This window comes from Impatiens glandulifera, chromosome 4 (assembly GCF_907164915.1).
Source record: "Impatiens glandulifera chromosome 4, dImpGla2.1, whole genome shotgun sequence".
Lineage (NCBI taxonomy): Eukaryota > Viridiplantae > Streptophyta > Magnoliopsida > Ericales > Balsaminaceae > Impatiens > Impatiens glandulifera.
Genome location: NC_061865.1, coordinates 45,591,382 through 45,616,229, shown reverse-complemented (window position 1 = coordinate 45,616,229; position 24,848 = coordinate 45,591,382). Strand labels below are relative to the sequence as shown.

The 24,848-nt window shown below is 32.3% G+C and overlaps 1 protein-coding gene and 2 non-coding genes across 3 annotated transcripts; all 3 read left to right on the top strand.

Annotated features, from left to right (window-relative positions):
- Positions 1-3,604: 3,604 nt before the first annotated feature.
- Positions 3,605-3,678, top strand: TRNAN-GUU. Its single transcript has one exon. It is a non-coding gene; the product is annotated as a tRNA-Asn (tRNA).
- Positions 3,679-5,730: 2,052 nt separating this feature from the next.
- TRNAN-GUU lies at positions 5,731-5,804 on the top strand. The gene has a single exon. It is a non-coding gene; the product is annotated as a tRNA-Asn (tRNA).
- A 4,409-nt stretch (positions 5,805-10,213) lies between these two features.
- LOC124936704 (E3 ubiquitin-protein ligase RNFT1-like) lies at positions 10,214-14,644 on the top strand. Its single transcript, XM_047477223.1, has 8 exons — positions 10,214-10,886; positions 11,616-11,692; positions 11,779-11,947; positions 12,059-12,147; positions 12,437-12,601; positions 12,698-12,775; positions 13,601-13,704; positions 14,121-14,644. The coding sequence occupies exons 1-8, from the start codon at positions 10,313-10,315 to the stop codon at positions 14,224-14,226; spliced, it is 1,362 nt and encodes a 453-aa protein (XP_047333179.1). The 5' UTR covers positions 10,214-10,312; the 3' UTR covers positions 14,227-14,644.
- Positions 14,645-24,848: the final 10,204 nt, after the last annotated feature.

Here is a 24,848-nt window from a genome sequence, read left to right as displayed (position 1 = left end):
ATTTGGATTATTTCAAAAAGCTTTTTATCACATGATATATATATTTATTTAACTGTTAAATCTTCTAAATCGTCATATTCAAATATTCTTAATTTATTTTTTAATTTTAAATAGTATTAAATAAAAAAATATTTAAATTCATAATCAAGATTGGTTCATATAATTCAAACCCAATCAAAGTTTTAAAATGTATAAATATATAATTCAAATATAATTATTTTGAAAGGAAAATAGAGATATTATAAATTTTGATATAAAAATCTTCAATCAGTGTAGTTTCGTTTAATTTTTACTGGGAAAAAAGATTGATGCATAACCAAATAAACAATATTTCATCACATTTATAAAAAAACAATAATTTAAATTTCATTACAAAAAAATATATAATAAATTCAAAAATTTAGTCTAATTGTGATTTGTTTAAATAGATTCTGATTTATTTAAAAATAGTGATTTTAAGGAAGATGATTTTTTTATTATAAAATACTATTAATATATATCGATAATATATATATATTTTATAAAAGGAATATACTATATTTTAGTTAATGAATTGGGTTATGTGATTAATGAGAATTTATATATATATATAATAATGCTTAATTTTTAAAGTGTCCGGATTGTTGGGTCGAGAGCGGTGGTTAATTTGGATTTATATGTGAGAATAAATAGACACTTGGGTCGGATTGTGGGTTACTCGCCCATAAACTTAAAACGATTAAAAATTAAATTAAAAATGTTATAGGTATGATTGGAACTTGCAACCTAACAAAACAAGTACACCCATTTAACCAACTAGGCTAATAACACTTTATATTTTAAATTTAACATTAAATTTGATGAACGCGGGACAGTTTAACAATAGTTTTTAATTGGTCACAATTCTCTTTTGACTCTGTTCTATACATTTCACTATTAATAGTGAGCAATAATGGAAGAATTCCGTCATATTTATAGAGATATGAGACATAATTCATATGGATATAGTAAGTCTCGCATGTTCTACTTTAATGGTAGTCTTACAATTTTTCCTTTCACTCGTAGTATGGAGAAGAAGTGGACTTTAGAGGTCAAACTAATTGAGTTAAGGAATCAAACTGTATCAATTATTTTAGAAATCGTTCTACAATGTGAGAGTAAATGGATACTTGAGTCGGATTGTGGGTTGACTTGCCTATAAACTTAAAACGGTTAAAAATAAAATTAAAATGCTATCATATTTTTACCGTAATATTTTTTCACGGTTTTTTATATTATTACTCGTGTAAATGCACGAAATACATGCTAGTTGATGAAATGATACTAGATTATGGGTGATGTGATTAATGATAATATATATTTAAAATATTTTAATATTTTTGTTAATGTATTAGATGATACAATTAAAGATATCGAAATAACAAATCAGGGCCCTTATTGGTGACCAATTACAATTTGAGATTTTTTCTTTTAAACTTTTTAATTTGGGGATCTTTATTGGGGCCATTTGAAATTTGAGATCTTTTATTTCTAACCTCACAATTTAGAGGTCTTTATTGTGTTCAATTAGAATTAGGGACATCTTCTTTAGAATCTCACTATTTAAGGTCTCACATTATCGAGTAGGTATAAAATGAGGTTTTATCCTATTACTTGACCTTTATAATTAAAAAATTTAATAATGACATGTACTTCTAAATGCTACCTTATTTTTTTTTAATAAATATTAGTTCATTAAAAACAAAATATAATAAAGAAAAAACTACATCCATCCAAACTCAAATTAAACTTTAACTTCACTTCGCGATGAAATAAAGTTGAGTCTGGCTTAGGTCTATAATTACGTGTCACTAGTAATTTTTTTCGTATAAATGCCACATAGTACATTTTTTTACGGACGTCAATATCTGTAATCCCTGAAAAAACCCCTTTGTGTAGGTTCCTGTGAAAAGCTCGAGGTTTAAAAATTCGACATTTGTTTGCATGTCAGAAATTTTCTTTTAAAATAAAATATTATTTTAAAAGATATAATTGATTCCTGTCAATATTTTGAAATTAATTAAAAATAATTATTTTCGGGATTTAATTTTAAATAATTTGGGATTTATGATAATCAAATCACAATTTTTTTTAGAAATCGTTCTATTTAAATTAAGTAAACATAATTAATTTAAATATTATTTATTTTGAAACAGAGTCGCTAATTGATTTTTAAAAATCAATAAAAGTTGACATACGTATACAAACGTATTGACCATAGTTTTTTTTTTAATTTGTAGTTTGGTGATACTCGTGAAAGGGCTTTCGCTCTTCATCCTCCATAATCGTTTTAAAAACGGTCTCTACTTATAAAGTTGAATTTTGAAATTTGGTTGTATAATATTTGAGTTTTAACAAATTATTCTTTCGGTCCTAGTCATGCTTTTAAGTTTTAACGTTATTTAAAATATTGAAACAACAATATTTAAAATGCTATTATCTGTTGCGGATTATAACTATGGAGGAAAAACTTGAAGAATATCAGTCGTTTTTAAAGGCATTAGGGTTTAAAAATAAACATCAAACGAGCCTTTGTTGAAATATTTTTGTGAAAATATCCCAAAAATATTTAAAATGCATTTTCTAATTTTTCGAGATTTTTAGAAAATATTTCTCTCTTCATCTCATAGCCCATAAATCAGTTAAAGTTCTTGCCACCTTGATAAAATTATACTTATATGTATCTCATCATTTCAAATTTTTAAATGATGAATTATCTTTTTGGACAACTCAAACAAGTTAAGAAATATTTTTTAGTTACCTAAAAATTTGAAAGACAAAATGTCCTTTCCTTTTAATATGATGAGGATTGATCACCAAAATAATTGAAAAATTGTTTGAACCAAAATGGAAGCATTTTTTGAAGCACTATGGAAAAGTATATAAGTCGAACTTGTTGCTGCTCCCATTAGACCAAAAGCTCCATTATATATGCATTGTTGGAATAACTTAGTTGGTTAGAGCATGTGGCTGTTAACTACAAGTTCTAAGGTTCAAACCCTCATTCTAGCGCATGTGTAAATAAATATTTTAGATATTTGTTTCCTTGGTAAATGAAGTTGAGATATTCTCATTTAATGTATATTTCTCTAGATCTCATTTCCCTTTAATTGATCAATGTTCTTGTCACCTTTGTAACCCCGGAAAAACCCATTTACGTATAGGGTGAAAAAGCTTGAGGTTCGAGAATTCAACCTCGGTTTGCGCATATGTAAATGAAAGATTTGAAATATTTGTTTTCTTATTAAATTCAGTTGAGATATTCTGATTTTACGTATTTTCTCTTCATCTCCTAGCCCATAAATCGACTAATGTTCTTGACATCTTGTTAAAATTATTGTTATTAGTATCTCATAATTTCAAATTATCTAAAAAATTGAAAACAAGTTAAGAAATATTTTCTAATTACCTAAAGAATTGAAAGAAAAAATGTCCTTTCCTTTTAATATGAAGAGGATTGATCTCCAAAATAATTGAAAAATGGTTTGAACCAAAAAGGAAGCCTTTGTCAAGGCACTGTGTAAAAGTATATAACTCGAGCTTATTATAGCTCACATGTGACCAAGAGCTCCATTATATATGCATTGCTGGAATAGCTCAGTTGGTTAGAGCGTGTGGCTGTTAACCACAAGGTCGGAGGTTCAAACCCTCCTTCTAGCGCATGTGTAAATAAATGTTTTAGATATTTGTTTGCTTGGTAAATGAAGTTGAAATATTCTCATTTAATGTATATTTCTCTATATCTCATTTCTCATTAATTGGTCAAAGTTCTTGTCACCTTTTGTAACATCGGAAAAAACCCATTTACGTATCGAGGTGAAAAAGCTTGAGGTTTGAGAATTCAACCTCGGTTTGCGCATATGTAAATGAAAGATTTGAAATATTTGTTTTCTTATTAAATTCAGTTGAGATATTCTAATTTTACGTATTTTCTCTTCATCTCCTAGCCCATAAATCGATTAATGTTCTTGACATCATGCTAAAATTATTCTTATTGGTATCTCATATCTCATTTCTCTATATCTCATTTCTCATTAATTGGTCAAAGTTCTTGTCACCTTTTGTAACATCGGAAAAAACCCATTTACGTATCGAGGTGAAAAAACTTGAGGTTTGAGAATTCAACCTCGGTTTGCGCATATGTAAATGAAAGATTTGAAATATTTGTTTTCTTATTAAATTCAGTTGAGATATTCTGATTTTACGTATTTTCTCTTCATCTCCTAGCCCATAAATCGATTAATGTTCTTGACATCATGTTAAAATTATTCTTATTGGTATCTCATAATTTCAAATTATCTAAAAAATTGAAAACAAGATAAGAAATATTTTCTAGTTACCTAAAAAATTGAAAGAAAAAATGTCCTTTCCTTTTAATATGACCAGGATTGATCTCTAAAATAATTGAAAAATGGTTTGAACCAAAATGGAAGCCTTTGTCAAGGCACCATGTAAAAGTATATAACTCAAGCTTATTTTAGCTCACATGTGACCAAGAGCTCCATTATATATGCATTGTAGGAATAGCTCAATTGGTAAATAAAGTTGATGTATATAAATGTTTTAGATATTTGTTTCCTTGGTAAATGAAGTTGATGTATTCTTATTTAATGTATAATTCTCTAGATCTCATTTCCCATTAATCGGTCAAAGTTCTTGTCACCTTTGTAACCCCGGAAAAACCCATTTACGTATCATCGGGGTGAAAAAGCTTGAGGTTCGAGAATTCAACATCGGTTTGCGCATATGTAAATGAAAGATTTGAAATATTTGTTTTCTTATTAAATTCAGTTGAGATATTCTGATTTTACGTACTTTCTATTCATTTCCTAGCCCATAAATCGATTAATGTTTTTGCCACCTTGTTAAAATTAATCTTGTTGGTATCTCATCATTTCAAATTATTATCTAAAAAATTGAAAACAAGTTAAGAAATATTTTCTAGTTACCTAAAAAATTGAAAGACAAAATGTCCTTTCCTTTTAATATGACGAAGATTGATCTCCAAAATAATTGAAAAATGGTTTGAACCAAAATGGAAGCCTTTGTCAAGGCACTATGTAAAAGTATATAACTCGAGCTTATTGTAGCTCACATGTGACCCAGAGCTCCATTATATATGAATTGCTGGAATAGCTCAGTTGATTAGAGCGTGTGGTTGTAAATCACTAGGTTGGAGGTTCAAACCCTCTTTCTAACGCATGTGTAAGTAAATATTTTAGATATTTGTTTCCTTGGTAAATGAAGTTGAGATATTCTCATTTAATGTATATTTCTCTAAATCTCATTGCCCATTAATCGGTCCGTATCGGGGTGAAAAAGCTTGTGGTTCGAGAATTCAACCTCGTTTTGCGCAAATGTAAATGAAAGATTTGTTTTTTTATTAAATTTAGTTGAGATATTCTGATTTTATGTATTTTTTCTTCATCTCCTAGCCCATAAATCGATTAATGTTTTTGCCACCTTGTTAAAATTATTTTTATTGGTATCTCATCATTTCAAATTATTATCTAAAAAATTGAAAACAAGTTAATAATATTTTCTAGTTACCTAAAAAATTGAAAGACAAAATGTCCTTTCCTTTTAATATGATGAAGATTGATCTCCAAAATAGTTGAAAAATGGAAGCGTTTGTCAAGGCATTATGTAAAAGTACATAACTCGAGCTTATTGTAGCTCACATGTGGACAAGAGCTCCATTGTAAATTCATTGTTGGAATAGCTTAGTTGGTTAGAGCGTGTGGCTGTTAACCACAAGGTCTGAGGTTCAAACCCTCCTTCTAGCGCATGTGTAAATTAATATTTTATATATTTGTTTCCTCGGTAAATGAAGTTGAGATATTCTCATTTAACATTTCATTGATTCCTAATAGCCTTTTGAAATTAATTAAAAATAATTAACTTCGAGTTTCATTTTATATAATTTGGCGATTTATGATAATCAAATTACAATTTTATCTTTTAAAAATTCTTTAGTTTAAATTAATTAAACATATTTAATTTAAAAGATTATTTATTTTGAATCAGAGTCGTCAATTGATTATTTTAAAAATCAATAAAAGTTGACATACGTATACAAACGTATTGACTAGAGTTTTTTTTAGTTCTTAGTTTCGTGATACTCGGGAAAGAGTTTTTGCGCTTTAATTTTATCGGTCTAGGTTAACAGATCCTCAGTTCGGGTCGAGGACTCTCTTGGTCGAGGCTTGGGATCTTCGGTCTAAGTACTAAAGTCCCTCAGTCTGGATGCTAAGGACCCTCGGTCCTTGGCTAATCTCACTAGTCTAGGTGTATAAACCTATTAGTCCTAGGTTAGACTAGGGTTAAGTTTCTCGGTCGAGGTGTATAAACTTCTCGGTCCTGGGTTAACTCTGGGCTAAGTCCCTCGGTCCTAGGGTTTGTAGCTCTCGGTCCCAAGCTTGGGATTCTCGATCCCAAGGTTAGACCTATCGGTACTAGGGTTTATGATTCTTGGTAATTGAATATTTTAGATATTTATTTCCTTGGTAAATGAAGTTGAGATATTCTCACTTAATTTATTTTTCTCTAGATCTCATTGCCTATTAATTGATAAAGTTCTTTTTACCTTTATAACCCCCGGAAAAACCCCTTTTTGTATCGGGAATTTTGACCTCGATTTGCATGTCGGGAATTTTATTATAAAATAAAATATTATTTTTAAAAGATTTCACTGATTCCTGGCAGATTTTTGAAATTAATTAAAAATAATTAACTTCGAGTTTCAATTTTAAATAATTTGGGGATTTTTGATAATCAAATTAAAATTTTAATTTTTTAGAAAATCCTTTAGTTTAAATTAATTAAACATAATTAATTTAAAAGATTATTTATTTAGAAATATAGCTGCCAATTGATTTTTTTTTAAATCAATAAAAGTTGGCATACATATACAAACATATTGACTATAGTTTTTTAGTTCGTAATGTAGTGATACTCGGGAAAAGGGTTTTCGCGCTTCATTTTTATCGGTCTAGGTCAACAGATCCTCAATCCAAGTTGAGGAATCTCTTGGTTGAGGCTTAGGATCTTCGGTCTAAGTACTTAAGTCCCTTAATCTAGATGCTAAGGACTCTCGATCCTTGGTTAATCTTACTGGTCTAGGTGTATAAACCTATCAGTCTTGGGTTAGCTTGGGGATAAGTTTCTCGGTCGAGGTGTATAAACCTCTCGGTTCTAGGCTAGCTCTAGGCTAAGTCCCTCGGTTATAGGGTTCGTACCTCTCAGTCTTAAGCTTGGGATTCTCGGTCCCAAGGTTATACCTCTCAGTCTCGGGGTTTATGATTCTTGGTCCTAGGGTTTGGGATTCTCAGTCCCAAGGTTCGGACCTCTCAGTCCTAGGTGAGAATCATCGGTCAGCTAGCTAATTAGACGCGAGCCCCTCCTCGACAGATTCCTCCTTTTTCTCCTTAACCTACGGGGTATTAGTAGTCATTTCCAATTGTTATTCCCCTACTAAGGGTAAGTTCTTACGCGTTACTCACCCATCTGCCACTAGAAACACCACTTCCTATCTGACTTGCATGTGTTAAGCATGCCGCCAACGTTCATCCTAAGCCAGGATCATAGTTGCATTACTTATAGCTTCTTTGTTCGTAGACAAAGGATCTTTCGGTCCTAACTCAAGAACATCGGTTGGACCTCTCAGTCCTAGCTCAAGAATATCGGTCCTAGGTCTCGGTTTGAGGTTCAAATTTCTCGATCCTAGGTTTTGGTCCAGATCAAGGATCCTCGGTCGGACCTATTGGTCCTCAAGAACACTAAAGTGCAGGTTTTTATATTAATTTTTTAGCTCTAATCTTTGATCTAAGAGCTTGGGTAGCTTCACAAAACTCTTAGGAACTTGTTGATCCTCATCTCAAGGTATATATCGACCTAGATGATGATCAATTTATTCAAAACAGTTTGTGATAAAAAAAAGTGGGTTTTTAATTTTAAAGTTGTTTTGAAGTGTAATGATCTATCCAATAGCTTGTTTATAATACATATACTTGATTGGTATCAAAACAAGAACACTGACTACTTGTTTGAACCAAATCAAGAACTCAATTTTTTTTGATTATTTTGAAAATTTTGATTTTGATCAAACATGATCGGGATGGATCAAACATGATCCAAATAGGTTCCCAACATAATTACAATAATGCTGGGAAGCTTTTAGGACCGTGATTCAACAAAATTAACCCAAGAATAGCAAACCCGTTTTTTTGATTTTTAAAATTCAAATTTATGTTTTTGTTATTTAGATCGATTGATCGATTCTATCATATCCATATAGTTTCTAAATCATCTAAGGATGAATTCTCAATCATAAAACATCATAAATAGCAAGCATACAAGCTTATGCAATTTGAAATATAAAAATTTCAAATTTCAAATTGTAAATATGAATTAGAGGGTGATTGAAACATTACCAGGGATTGGAGAACACTCCTTGATCCTTAGGGCTTTCTGGATGCTCAGATCTAAGTTTTAAGGCCTCAAACAGAAAATTCGAAAAATCCAAAAGCTTCAAGCTTTAATGGAGAATTTTGATTTTCTTCGATTTGAAGGTTATGAGTTGGTTCATTGGATTCAAAATGACTTAAGGGGTGTATTTATACGGTCCTTAACTCGGTGGAGGCTCCAAGTGGCATGAATCGGCCAAAAGACATTAATGACTTTTGATTGTTCTTGACTTAAGTCGCTGGAATAGAGATGATTCATTCCTATCTTGACATGGAGAAATAATCACCATCGTAGGTGATCGTTTCAGGCTTTAAATGAGCCGAAATGGTGGACTAACGGATGAGTTCCAAGTTGGAGAAATCATCAATGGATCTTCAACCTTTTCCAACGACGTCGCGATGAAGAAGAAGATTGGAGGCCAAAATGACGCCGCTCAAGGCGCGTTTAGGCGTTCCGTTAGGCATCATTGATGTATGGGCGGTCCGTTAACGATTCTGCTAACAACCGTTTGCTAATCCACTGTGATCCGGGCGCGCACTGCTCTAGCTACAACCAGCTATGCGGAGCGCTCTGAAGCGTTGGATGCAATTCCAACGTCCATCCGATGTATGCGGTTTCTACTATAGCCAACTCTCCAATTTTCGGACACACTAGATTGCAATTTTATTTTAAAACCTTAAGGGTTTCTTTGAAATTGATTTTTCTTTCACTCTTTAAGTTTAATTTTGATTTTTTTAAGTACACAAAATATTAAAATAAATATACCAAATATTTTACCAATTTATTTTAATTTTTTAAAAATATTTTTAGGGTTAAATAAATAATTGTTTTAAATAAAACGGATACAACAATTCATTCTAAATTATTTATTTTTGTCTCTTAATTTTTCTAAAATTAATTTAAAATAAATGAGTACAACTCTTATCTTAAATAATTTTATTTTTATTATTTGACCCTTTCCCTTAATTAATTAGGTTTTAATTATCACAATAATTAGCCTAATTAATTGTTTTATTTGGTTTTTGACCATTATATTAATTATTTTGATTTTATTCATTTAAAAATAAGTTAAAATAATTATTTTAATATTATAAATTGACATGTAAATTTTTGAGGAGTGATAGGAGGAGGGAATGATGTGTCACTACATCACTTGGAAAAAGGATAAAAAGTGAGGAGAGAGAAGAGAAAAATTTTGTTATTATTTTGGTTAATCAAATTGAGGCATATCATTTTCTTCCCCCATTCCCTCTCTCAAATTCTCTCTCCCAATCATTTTTTTAAATTTTTATTATAAATCTCATTTTGTACAAATCTAACAATACAGAACTCCAAATTATAAGGTTTAAGAGAAAATGTCTCAAATTACAATTTGTCCTCCTAAGGAGCCCCAAATTGTGATGTTCGAAAGAAAACGTACCAAATTATAATTGTCTCCAATAAAGTACTCAAAATTGTAAGATTCAAATGAAGAAGTCCCAAATTATAATTTGTCCTAATAACGAACCCAATTTCTTATTTCAACCCATTAAAGATTTAATCCTTTAAACACCAAGATTTTTTTTTAAGAAAACCAAAAATTGAAATAGTTAGGGTCTAAGCCCTAAGATTACATTAGCTTTTGGTAAGAAAGAGAGCACTAAATCCACCAACCCAGTCACATCTGTTCATATACATTTGACTTTATCCTCTCTTCTAATTTGTCAGCTGTAGATAGATATTTTATTCTCATTTCTTCATCGACAAGGATAGAACCTTAATCAAAGTACAAACAGATATCTACAGACACTGAAACAATCAAACACACAACCACAAGACAAGACAAGAGATGGAAACTTCAACTGGTAACCATGTCGATAGATTAAACGATTCACATTCTTCCACCACAACCCACGCTTCTACCACATCCAGAAGACACGCCTCTCAATTCTCCGCCTTGAATTTCATCCGGTCTCCCGTCACAACCTTTCTCGAATATTCAGGAGTTATCCGGTCGAGATCGACCAATCTCGACGACGCGGAGCGCTTAATAGCTGCCGGAAGAGATAATGATGGACAGTTTCTTAGTCGTTCCGATGATCCCACAAATACCGGCGGAAATGGAGAAGTTTCAATCAGGATCGTTGGGTCTGGTGGTGATTATAATGATGATATGAATGGTCAAAGATTGGATGGTGGGGTAGTAGATGGTGATGGTGAGGTAGATAGGGTTTCTGGTGTTTCTTCCACATTAGGGCTTGAAGATGGTGAAAGAGAAGGCGGTGATTCCACTGCCAGTGGAAATGGTAATAGGGATGCTTCGCATCAGAGATATGATATACAGCAAGTGGCGAGGTGGATTGAACAAATTCTCCCATTTTCACTGCTCTTGTTGGTTGTTTTCATCCGTCAGCACCTGCAAGGTACTCACTAATTTGTATTTCTGGATGAACTGAAATTTGAACTGCTTAGCCCAACGATTGGCTCAAGAACAAATCTGCATTTAGTAGGGAGAATTGGAAATGAAAATTTTGATTGGTGGATACATATGTTGATTTTTGTGCAGAATGATTTAACTTTCTGCCCCATCATCTGAAACATTCATTTGTGTTCTTGTATCCATTAGATGAATTTTCTTGTTGTCTTGACTTGATTATCTTTATGTCCATAGATGCTTATCATTGTTTGAAATGGGTCTCTCTGCAATTAGTTGTCTCTATATCTTGGAACACATGTTATGAGTTAATCTAGATGATCAAGTGTTTATTTGATTTAAGTTCATTTTATAAATGTTAGTTAAAACACTAAGTTATTTAGATTCAGCTCAATCTAAGCTATCAAATCTGGCTTAATTCTTGGTAAGTCATGAATGACTTAACTCGACAAATCATCGAAAAGACAACTTTAACCCTGAAAATTAATTAGCTTACGTTATAAAAGAGTAAAATAGTCTTAAGTACTTTCCCGATATTAGTTCGACGCCTTATCTAATCAACTTACCTAACAGGTTCTTACAGTTTGCATATTTTCATTTGGTTTATTAAACATTTATTTTTTGAGATACTTAGCTCATTCGGCACTTAAAATTCAGCATTCAGCATTTTGTTTCTAAATTGCGTATATTGATGATCTCTTTCTATGATGTGTGACAGGATTCTTTCTGACGATATGGATAACAGCCGTAATCTTCAAATCCAATGATATTCTCAAGAAACAGACTGCTCTAAAGGTAGTATTAATCTCTTGCAGGTTAAACTACACTAGTTCAATTATATTCTTTTGATAAAACTAAAAATTTACATGATTTTTCTTCAGGCGGAGAGAAAATTATATGTCCTTGTCGGGATAAGCTTAATTTTCATTCTTCACGTAATTGGTGTATACTGGTGGTATTGGTCTGATGATCTCTTGCACCCGCTGATGATGCTTCCTCCAACATCTGTACCGCCATTCTGGCATGCTATATTCATAATACTGGTCAATGGTACGAGTTTATTTGATCTTTCATCCAAGTGATAATTTTTATTCTATAAATATATATACCCATTACAGGGAAAAAGCTCAGTGACATATTTATGTTTTCTTCTTCAACCAGACACAATGGTGCGACAATTGGCTATGGTTTTGAAATGCATGTTGCTGATGTACTACAAGAATGGAAGAGGACATAATTTCCGCCGGCAGGTAAATATGGAGCTTGTTTGATGTAGGGTTATTTGGAAATAATATGAGTTATCTGGAAAGAAACTTTTGATGAAAAGTGGATTTTTTATTATTATTTGGTTTAAATGACTAAATATCCTTTGTATTTAACATATAAAATGTCATAAATAAATAAAGTTAGGGTACTTTGGTATAGTTGTTGATTTGACTAAGGAAGTGATTGATAATGGGATATATACCCTTTCACCTTTAAAATGGGAGTTAGGTTATTCAGTAATTGAACCCACTGATGGAGATTGTTGTTTTGTAGGGCCAAATGTTAACCCTTGTTGAGTATACATTGTTATTCTACCGGGCAATGTTACCTGTACCAGTTTGGTATCGGTTTTTCTTGAACAAAGATTATGGAAGCCTATTTTCTTCATTGACAACTGGGTTATACTTGACTATCAAGCTTACATCAATTGTGGAGAAGGTAATTAATTAGTCATTGTTTTCTTCTTTTATGTTAAGAACAATTCATTTCTTATACTTGAAATGATTTTATTTTCTTGAATTTGCTCTTAATCAGGTCCGGTCTTTCTCTACTGCATTGAGAGCGTTGTCAAGGAAGGAAATTCAGTATGGTACATATGCTACAAAGGAGCAGGTGTGTTCATATTTTATTGCCAAATTCAATCTAAGAACACGCACTTAGAGCTTGATTGAACTAGGCTTTTTGAAATCATTCAATGTTTTTTAAAAGAAACCCTTGTTTTATGAAAAAGTGGATTATTTGGGTTATATGACTAAATTTTCTTTGTATTTAATATTTGAAATATTCTAAAAATTAAAGTAAGTGTAATTTGGTATTTTAATTGATGCTTTGATTGAAGAAGGGATTCATGATGGTAAGTGGTTATTTGGATTAAAGAGAACGCTTAGGTAAAGAGAAGGCTTGGCCTTTTATAGTAATGGTCATAAATTTTTGTCCATAGAGTAATGGATTTTTGCTAATGTTTGTAGAGCTATAAGCAACTTGAAGGTTCTTTGCTTTAGATATTGAAATGGCAGTTAGATCAAAGGGTTTGTACATAGAATGAAAGCAACTTACCATATGCAGAATTACAAGTTCAATCTTGTAACTCTCTAGCCATAAGTATACCAAAAAATAATTGGGATTGCCAACCATTTCTGTCCTCTAGGTTGTGCATTATCTTCTTAGTCCTTGCAAAGGGAACTTTTGGCATAAATGTTGGATGGTCTTTCAACAATAGGCTGAATTTGTCTCATTTTCTAGCCTCATGATGATTCTCGCCAAATTCATTTAGCATGATCGACAGGCAATGCACATAAATATACAGATCTTGTGTAGTTTCTTTATTTGGTTATATATAATGTTTTTCAAATGCTTTTGACTACTATATAAGCAGTTTATAGGTTTAAACAGCTCCTTTTCGTGTTATTCACGATATTATTGGACTTTATGATGCAGGTAAACGCTGCCGGAGACCTCTGTGCTATTTGCCAGGAAAAGATGCAATCTCCAATTTTATTACGCTGCAAACACATTTTTTGTGAGGATTGTGTCTCTGAATGGTAAGTTTCATGTATTTTTGCGCGCTTCAATTTCGCCTTTTAATCTCCCAGGCCTTGTTTTGTGAATCCAAATAACCCATTATCTCATAACCAAAACCCAATTCAATCAAGCCCCTATTTCCTTTGAGTTTGCTGGACATGCTGGTCGATGAGGTCGACCATTATTTAATGGCTACTGACTGAAATACAATTTACATTATATTCATGATTTAATACCATAAATAAATCAAATATACAAAAGCAATCGGCTTCTTGTGGTTGAATAGAGTAGTAATAAACAAACAAATAAACAGTAGGCATATTTTTTTTTTCTGAAATATTCATGTGAAAAGTTTTAATTATTACCAATTTAGCTTTGTTGACAATAACATGAACTGAAAATCTTTTCCTTATTCGTGTTTCTTTTGTGTTTTAAGGTTTGAAAGAGAAAGAACATGCCCCTTGTGCAGGGCCTTGGTGAGGCCTCCCGAATTGCGTTCTTTCGGGGATGGATCAACAAGTCTGTTGTTCCAGTTGTTCTAGAACTGTCCTTTCGGCCATAACAGAAGTTTCGGTCATTTGGAAGAGGTTTTCGCCTTTAAACTTGGCCATTGTAAAAGAAACTTCTTCTGTCTAGATGGATGGAGTGTAGAAAGGAAAAATCCAACAAAATGAGCCAATACAAAATTTGGGTCCTAAAAATAGGAGTATATAATATAAATCATTTCATTCCCCCCTTTCTTTTTCTCTGATGTATATTTTTAGTGCTTCCTACAAGAGGAATGAATACACACCTGGTTTGTTTTTACATTATTATACAAGTTCTTTCCATTATGATGATCTAAATCATAATAAATGTATCTAAATTTAAGTGGAAAAAACAACCAAAATAGACAATTTGTATGTTCAACATTATCTAATTTGTGTTTGATATGAAGAAGTAAAACAATTGTGGTTAAGAGTAAATTCATAAATATTATGGTCTAAGTCAATTTTTAGTTTTTAGTGTAACTTGTTTATGGGTTATTTAAAAGGATTTATTAACTTGTTTTTGTTAGTATATTTTATTTCAAAAGGATTTATTAGCTTGTTTATATTTAGAGGAATGATAAACTCAACGAATGGGCAGTGAACCACAAATCTGATGTGGCATGTCACGTTGCTTTCACGTCAGAATTTTTTTAAAAAAAATTAACATTTCGAGTCATTTCGAACATTTTTATTTTTTCTCTCTCATACCACGTTATATATTTTATTAACTATAATTTAATTAGATAATTAAGTGAATATTACTTAATATATATATTCCGGATTACTTAATAACTAAAGAATTCTAATAATTATATTTTTGATTAAATTTATGATAAAACTTGAAATCATTAATTAAGAAATTTATTTTTTTAAGAATAATAATTAATGAAAGAATTCAAATTTTAGATAATATTTGTCTCTTTAAAATAATTTATTATTATATCAATACAAATACAATTAAGATTAAAGAAAATAATTTTTATTTTAAAGTAATGAATATTTAAAGATTAAGAAAATAAATTAAAGTTCATATATCTATAAAACAAATAAAAATATATTTATTTAGAAGGAAAAATATATTATATGAAGTTAACTTAAGCAAAATAAAATAGATTAATGTTATATATATTTATGTATATACTTTTAACCCAGGAATCCCTCCATTTGTAGCTTTGCACGTGTAGTGGATAGGTGGCAATACGAGAAAATATCGCAGGGAGATTCGATGTTCAATGTATTTCAACCTTTCAACCTTAGTGGATATGTGGAGCTTTGGAATTAATCATGTAAAATAATTAATTTTGTTCAAATTTTAATATTATGGGGACCAAATAACAATTTGGTTGAACCCAGTTTAAATCAATTAAAAATGACTTAATTTAAAAGATTATTTGTTTGAAATCAGAGTCGTCAAATGATTTTATAAAAATCAATAAAATGATACGTGTATAAATACCAGAATTTCTGTATGGGGTTCGTATTTTTTGTTACGCTCGAGAAAGGACTTTCAAGCTATGTCCTCTGTATCCGTTAAAAGACGGTTTTAAAATTTTAAAATAAACAAAGTCTGGTTATTTAAGATTTATTTATAACATTTATTTTCTTTAATTAGTAGTTCGGAGGTCCTAAACAATGATAAGTTTAGATTGCGTAAATAATTATACAAAATTATTTAGAAGGGCGTACATGCGTTGATATAATACAGAGTAAAAACTCTGATAAATATCAGAAAAGTGTTAGAATTTAAAAATAAATTGTTAGGATCGACTTTAACAATAGAATGAGGTTTGAATATTGTTGTGCTAATCTTGACTTTCAATGTGATTTTAATCCTATTAGAGATTAAAATTTGCTTCTATTCTTCGACAAATCGTCACAAGCTCTTGAACGGTTTCAAGTGCGAAAATGCTTGCTAGATTTGAAGCGGCAGATGCGAGACAGTAAAATGCAGTAAGGAAATAATACTAGAGTTTTATGAATAGCGTCTACATAACCCAATCAGAACACAATACTTAACAGTTGGCTGTTCTGAACTTCTAACAATCACTCTACTGAACAAAGTATTTTATCAAATAAGATTTGAACAAGTAATATATGTGAATCTTTAACAAATCTAAAAAATGTTTTTATCTACTATGTCTACAATAAAATAATGCTCAAATAAAAATTTAGTTAAAGTATCATACCAAGCTCTTGGAGCTTGCTTAAGACCATATAAAACCTTATCTAATTTGAAGACATGATTAAGCAGAGAATGATTTTAAAAACCAGACGGTTTGTTCAACATACACATCCTCATTAAATATACCATTAAGAAAAGCAATTTTAACATCCAATTGATACACTTTAAAATTTTTAAAACCTACAAAAACTAAAAAAATTCTAATAGCTTCAAGTCTAGCTACAGGGGCGAATGACTCCTCAAAGTCAATTTTTTCCTCCTGTCTATATCTTTGAGCTACTAGTCTAACTTTATTTCTCACAACTAAGTCATCTTCACTTAGTTTATTTCTAAAAACCCATCTAGTTCCAATAACAGATTGATCATCTGGTCTTAGAATTAGATGTCAAACATTGTTTCTTTCAAATTGATTTAATTCTTCTTGCATAGCATTTGATCCAATCTGGATCAAACAATGTTTCATCAATTTTCTTAGGCTCAATTTGAGAAATAAAAGCAGAGTTTGCAAATTCATTAATTAGTTGATTTATAGTACTAAGAGGTGCATTAGGATTACCTATTATTAGTTTAGGTGAGGGATTTCTGTTCCATCTGAATTCGGTCCCAGAGGGTCAGCCGTCTGATCAGCTGTCTCAGCAACATCCGGATTGTTAGACGCATGCTGACTTTCAGTCTGACTGTTTGGTTGAACTTCAATCGGGTCAGCTTGATGATCAGAAGGGCTATTTCTGTTGACCTAAACTTCATCATCACTATCAGATTGAAGATTAGCAGCTTCTAATCTGTTAGCCACTTTGATGATTTCATTAGAATTACTTTCAACAGATTCATCAAAAACAATATGGGTAGATTCTTCAGTTAGAGTTTATTTATTAAAGACTCTATAAGCTTTGATAACTGATGTGTAACCTAACATTATGCCAGTATCAACTTTGGCATCAAAAGTAGTCAAATGAGTTTTTCCATTGTTATGAATAAAACATTTACAACCGAAAATCCAAAAATATGAAATTTTAGGCATTTTGCCATATAAAATTTCATATGGTGTTTTATTAAAACGTTTATTAATCATTGATTTGTTTTGAGTATAACATGTTGTGTTAATAGTTTCTGCCCACAAATTTTGAGATACACCAGAATGAACTAGCTTTGACCTAACTACTTCTTTTAGTGTTATGTTCCTTCTTTCAGCAATGTCATTCTGATGTGGAGTTCTAGCACTAAACAACTCGTGTCTAATACCAGATTCTTCAAGGAAAGAAGACAGATTTCTGTTTGTAAATTATGTTCCTTTATCACTTGTAATCTTTATAATGCTTAAAGATTTTTCATTTTGTAATCTTCTAAAAATCTTGATTAAATTTTCAACAGTTTGATCTTTAGATGCTAAGAAAATTACCCAAGTAAATCTAGAATTATCATCAATTATGACTATAGTATATCTTATTCCCCCTAAATTGGTCACTGGAATTGGACCAAACAGATCCATGTGTAATAATTCCAGACACCTGTCGGATTGGATATTCCATTTGTTTTTAAAAGTTGATCTGACCTGTTTGCCCATATGACAATAAGGACAAATCTTATCTTTAGAAAATTTTAGTTTAGGTATTTCAGTTACAAGATCTTTTGAACAGATGTTGTTAATCATTTTAAAATTAAGATAATTTAATTAGTCTTTTATGCCATAACCAGTTTTGATCATTTTTAGTTATCATGCATATGGGATCAGATGTCTTATTATTCTAGTTCATCTTATATGAGTTTCCTACTCTAATTTTTTTCAACAGGGTGTTGTCCTACTAATCTTTAACTAGACATGCATATTTTTGAAAATCTACAGTGTATCCGTTATCGCACATTTGACTAATAATAATCAAGTTATAGCACATATTTTCTACTAACAACATGTTATTAATAGTAAGGTTATTGTGGACAATCTTACTCTTACCCACGATTTTACCTTTATTGTTATCATCGAATGTGATTTTCGGTCATGTACATTTAATTATATTTGTCAGAAGTCGTTTGTTGCTTGGCATATGTCAAGAGCATCCGCTATCTAAATACCAAACAGACTCCTCCAAGCAGATATCCTAATGTACTTACATATATATACATTTTTACAACTTTGGTACCCAACTTCATTTGGGTCCATGGTTAATTAGTCCATTGGGAATCCATATTTAGGTTATTTTTATGAATCTCCCATTTTGTATTGTTATTAAAGCGTATGATTTAGACAAGACAGACGTATTTCTGCCTAATGTAGATCCCTTGACTTTAGGAGATGGTTTTTTATGAAAACTTCTTGACTTTCTGTCAAGTTTTTGCTTGCCAGACCAGATGGCTGCCATTTCCTTGGGTTTTAGCCAGCTTGACTTTTGGTTAGTTAGTTGAACATATTTAATCTCATCTTTTAAAGTAAAAGTCATCACATCTATGATTAGTTATAGTATCAGTTAAATTACCCTTGACAAAACTTATTGGTTTAAGCTTTTCTTTTATTGGGTTTAACTTTTTGTTGGACTCATCTAGAGAGCTCTTATCAAATCCTAGACTGGATTTGCATCGACAGGCCTTTGCTGAATAATCATTTGTTTGACAGCTTCTCCAGAATTTGTCCAAGAACTAATCACATAGTTTAATATTTGATTTCAGTAGAAAGAGTTTTGATTGTTTCTTTGAGCTTCTCATTCTCTGATGAGAGCTCAGTTATTTCATTATTCAAAAGTTTTGGTTCAGAGTTTTGAAATGACAAACTTGTACTGTCAGATTTGTTTTTCAAATTTATTTTATTAAAAGAGTTTGACAGTTTCTTGTACTCAATGACCATGTCATGGAGTGTAGTGGTTAGATCATCTCTTGTGAATTCGTTAGAAGAGAAGTCAAATACCTTAGTATAGTCAGCCATGAAACATTTGACGCCTTCATCTTCACTTTATCTTGGTGAGTTGTCGTCTGAATCACTATCATCCCACTTGCTCTTGCTTTCCTCAGCCAGAAGAGCTTTTGTTCTTTTCTATTTCTTCTATCCAACGACTTCTTATCATCCCTCTTGGGCTTTCTGCAGTCAGCCTTGAAATGACCTGGTTTATCACAGTTAAAACATTTCAAGTTAGCTTTTGATTCATCCTTATTATTATATCTATTAAAGTTAGAATTAGAGTTAGAATTAGAGTTAGAATTAGAGTTAGAATTAGAATGATTCTTCCTCATTAATCTGCCAACCTTCTTGACGAAGAGTGACAATGCATCGTTGTTGATCTACTTAGTAGACTTCACAGTTGTAGCGGCAAGTGGCTCTTCAGCAGTCACCAGCGCTTTTGTGATGGCCGACGTGGATGGCTCCTTTTCATTCCTTGAGTTTATTTAAAACTCATAGGCTTTTAGATCGGAGAACAAATCGTGCAACTCAAACTTGTTGAGATTTTTTTATTCTATCATCCCTATCGTGTTAATGTCTCATTATCTAGAAAAAACTCTCATAACTTTAATAGCAACCTCTCTGTTGTTGTAAGTCTTTCCCAGAGTGGAGAGTTCAATGACTATACTGTAGAATTGTTCATCGAATTCAATGATTGTTTCTCCAGGACGCATCTTGATGTTGTCAAACTTATGTGTGACAACCGTCAACTTATTTTCTTTGGTTTGGTCATTGCCTTCACAGAGTTGAGTCAGCTTATCCTAAATTTCTTTGGTAGTTGAGCATGACTTGATCTTGTTGAACATATTTTTATACAACGTCTTATAGAGGATATCTTTGTCCACATTGTCGAGGTTGGCCTTCCTCTTGTCTTTAGTAGTCCAATCATATATTGGCTTCTCCTTCATCTCAGGAGCACCATCAGTTGAGGTTGTGGTTATGTTGATCGTCTGGATCTTCATTGGCCCATCGGTGTTGACATACCACATATTATCATCTTGAGTTGCCAAATGAGCTTGCATCCTGGTCTTTCAATCATTATAGTTTTCCTTTATGAACTTAAGGATTTTGTTTAGGAGAGACATGATTCGGATGTCTGAAGTTGCTTAAGAATAGAAAGTCTGCTTGAATACCACTTGTTAGGATCGACTTCAACAATAGAAGAGGGAGTTTGAATATTGTTGTGTTAATCTTGACTTTCAATGTGATTTTAATCCTATTAGAGATTAAAACATGTTTCTATTCTTCAACAAATCGTCGCAAGCTCTTGAAAGACTTCAAGTGCGGAAATGCTTGCTAGATTTGAAGCGGCAGATGCGAGACTATAAAGTGCAGCAAAGAAATAACACAAGAGTTTTATGGATGTTCGGAGATAAAACTCATACGTCACCCCTTCTTCTATTTCCAGAAGGATTCCACTAAAATACTTTAGTTTGTATAGCGTCTACACAAACCCAGTCAGAACACATGACTTAACAGCTGTCTGTTCTGAACTCCTAGCAATTACTTTGTTGAAAAAACAACGTTTTGTTCAACTTACAATGCTGGATATACTCTCTGATATTACAGTAACTTATCTCTCAGCTTAGCGTAAATGTAATACAAAATGTACTTATGAAAGATGAGCTAGAGAGAGAGTAAATTGATCGAGAGTTAAAGCTTATTGTTGTTCGACTTGTTGATTCACTAACTAGTTCGACGTTGTAATGTATTGTTCTTTTATATTGAAGCGTAGCAATGATCGAATCTGATTCTTAGATACGTGAATTGACCGGAAGGATTCGTCGTACCGAGAATCTAGGTATTTAGGGATTGTGATTTGACCGAGAGATTTCGTTGTACCGTGAATCCAGGTATTTAGGGATTGTGAATTGACTGGGAGGATTCGTCGTTGTGCTCTACTACTTTTATATTCGAAATATAGCAACAATTGAATCAACTTCTTGGATACGTGTCAACTTTCTGATGGTTGATCATGGCCGTTGTATTAAGCTGACTAGGAAGTTTGCTAATAGCAAACGCTGTTGTTCGCTTCTCTTCTAAATACTGCTGAAGCAAGGCTGCTATCAGCACGTCTTCAAATTGCTGCTGAAGCAAGACGTCTACTCACGCTTCTTCAGACTGCTACTAAAACAAGGCGTCTGCTCGCGCTTCTTCAGACTACTGCTGAAGCAAGGCGTCTGTTCGCGCTTCTTTAGACTGTTGTTGAAGCAATGCGTCTGCTCGCGCTTATTCAGACTACTGCTGAAGCAAGACGTATACTTGCATTGCTAACGCCTCTTGAGTTGTACCTGCACATTAAACAATTGCAGAATTTAGTTTTATTCACTTATTAATGCATCATCAAAACTACGTCGTATTGATTAAACTTAGTTTTATTATCCTAAGTTTATTTTAATGAATTAAAACGTTTTTCTTAATTTAATTTAATTAATTATTTCTCTTTTAATTAATTGTCCCATTTTCTTTATTTAACTTAATCTAACTTAAATTCAAAACAGGACCTTAGTCAAAATATTTGTTTAGGAAATATCCCGAAAATATAAAATTATCATTTTATGACTTTTCAGGATTATTTGATAATGGATTCGGGTTCCAAAATTAAAAAACTAATTTTGAATTTTGAAAAGTGGAACCAAACATGTCTTATGACCAAAGTCCTAGGATCTAGGTTTAGTTTAGCTGATCTGGGCTCGGATGGGCTCGGTCTAGACTAGGGTGGTCTAGACCAAAGCTCGGGAACATGGGTCAAGGGATCGAAGAGCTCGGTCCTAGGTTCGGGAGGCTCAGTCCCAAACTCAGGTTGCTCGATCCTAGGTCTAGGAGGCTCGGTCTCAAGTCTTGGATATCGGTCTAGGTCCTCGGTCCTAGGGTTAAGTGGTTCACGATCGTAGGTCAGGATGGAACTCGGGTTTAGGGTTAGAGGTAGTCGGTCCTAAGGTTAGAGGTAGTCGGTCCTAGGGTTATGATGGAACTTGTTAGATTAAGTTAAATAAAGAAAAAGAAAAATTAATTAAAAAAAGAAAAATTAATTAAAGAAAAATGATTAATAAACTTAAGAGAATAAGTTTAAATCAATGTGACATAGTTTTAATGATGTGGTCTGAACAAAACTAAAACTAAGCTATGGTCTGAACAAGAACTAAGTTGTGTAATTTGCCTTTGTGCAGGTACAACCCTGAAAAAAAGCGCGAGAAGATGGAGTCTGAACTTCAACAGACAGTTTGGTTTGAAGAAGCACTAACAGACGTCTAGGCTTTAATAGACAATTTGGTCCGAAGAAACGCTAGCAAACGTCTAGTCTTCAACAGACAGTTTGGTCTGAAAAAGCGCAATCAGACGAAGTCTGAACTTCAACAGACAGTTTTCTCTAAAAAAACGCTATCAGAAGTCTAGGTTTCAACAGACAGTTTGGTCTGAAGAAGCGCTAGCAGACGACTAGGCTTCAACAGACAGTCTGGTTTGAAGAAGTAGACGTCTAGGATTCAACAGACAATTTGGTTTAAATAAGCGCTAGCAGGCGTCTAGGCTTCAACAAATAGTTTGGTCTAAAGAAGCGCTAGCAGACGACTAGGCTTCAATAGACGGTCTTGTCTAAAGAAGCGCTAACAGATGTCTAGGCTTCAACAGACGATCTGGTCTGACGAAGCGCTAGCAAGCGTCTAGGCTTCAATATACGATCTAGTATAAAGCGGGTGCTAGCAGACGTCTAGGCTTAAACAGAAGACTAAAGCAACGCCCGTTCATCTTCCCTGCTCATCTCCCGACAAGCGGCATACTAACACATCATCACGCACAATAATCAACGGTATAATGCCACATGTCAATATTCAGATTCGACTGTTGCATTAAGTGTCCTGTATCATTATACAAACCTTCTAAGAAGCTCAACAACCACACGCCATTCAAGTAGGGCTACGATATTTAAGTGCAGCTACAACACTCAAGTAGAGCTACGCTACATCAGCACGCGGAGCTCTACAACACGCCATCATTGAATACAAAGCGGCTATGAATTATATATATAAGTGGATCTTAATAAAGAAGAAGGTTGTTGTTCAGGTTGTTGTTCTTGTTGTATTACTATCTCACTATCCCAACTGTAATTCACATACTTTGTACATTCCATTAAGATAAGTTGAGAGAGAAATTGTTGTAATATATGTTAAGAATATTAAGTAAGCGTTGTAAGTTGAACAGAGGGTATCTGTTCAACATGATGAGAGCTAGGAGTTCATAATAGGTTGATTTTCAAGAATAAACTCAAGAACATGAATTTTCAAACTCAAGATTTTCAATTCAATTTTTCTAAAATTTGATTTAGGTTGATTTGATCAATTTTTTTAACATAAAGTTTAAACATGATATAAGGAGTGATTATAAACAAATAACACACATAAATAATCCCTAGAACAGATCAAACCGATCAAACTTGAAAATTTTGTAAAAAATTCAAATCTCCAATCACAAATTGATATACAAAGGTTATAGATTCATACCAACAGCTAAAGAACACTCGTTGGATGTGTTGGAAGCTTTCTAGAAGCCTCGATCGAAGCTGAGATCACTAGAGAAAGTTTTTACAAAAATTGTATTTGGCCGAATTTTGGATTCTTCGATTTGTAGTGTAATATTATGTGATTGTTTGACTATTTATACAAGCTTTAGGTCGGTCGAGGTAGGAGAATTCAAGTTCAATTCGTCGATTTTAAAGTTTATCCCTAATTTTATCTACAATCGTGGCAGCCTAAAACTAGGGTATGATAAGATCAATAGGTATAGGGGTCGTGCTGGTGAGGATAAGGTGAAGATAAGGGTGAAAAAATGAAGGGATAAGGTCGTTTGTAGGCTGAGCTGTCCCTTTTGGAAGATCTCCGGCGATGGTCGCGTTTCTGGCAAGCGTCCCCTTTTGGTGAAGAAGACGACCCAAAAACATCGTCGTTTCGTGGCGCCGTAAGGCGTTCCATCCACATTTTCCGATTTCAGCTAACGGGGTTAGTTCATCCCGTTAGTTGATCCGGTGGAGTGGACGCGCACTAGCTCCATTACAACGGCTTGTGTGACACGTTCTTAGGCGCTATATGAAAATTCAGCGCTGATCCGATGGCTAAAGATTCAGTTGCATCTATTAAAAATAATTTTGGCTGCACCAGATTATTAATTTTCTTTTTTTAATAAAAGAGTTATTTGAAATCGAATTTTAATCACTTTCTTGCGTTTTTCTTCATAAAAAATTCCACAAAAATTATTTCTGAAAACTTAAAAAAATTATATCCATTATTTTTATTTTGGGGTATTTATTTAATTGTTTTTAAGCCATAAATTAAACATAATTTATGTTTACATTTCTAATTAAATAATTTCAACTCCTTATTGGATTTAGTTTGGGTAAAATAAATACAATATTGTAGCCTCAAATTATTTTTTTGGAATTTTATTTATTTTTTCTAATTACGGCTTAATTATCACAATAATTAATCCTTAATTTGGTTTTAATAACTTCTTTGGGTTATTTTAAATTAAAAA

Excerpts from the sequence above, each read along its gene's own strand:
- LOC124936704 (XM_047477223.1), top strand. The coding sequence starts at position 10,313 with ATGGAAACTTCAACTGGTAACCATGTCGATAGATTAAACGATTCACAT. Across the intron at positions 10,887-11,615 it reads CATCCGTCAGCACCTGCAAG|GATTCTTTCTGACGATATGG; the intron begins GTACTCACTAAT and ends GATGTGTGACAG. Across the intron at positions 12,602-12,697 it reads TTACATCAATTGTGGAGAAG|GTCCGGTCTTTCTCTACTGC; the intron begins GTAATTAATTAG and ends GCTCTTAATCAG.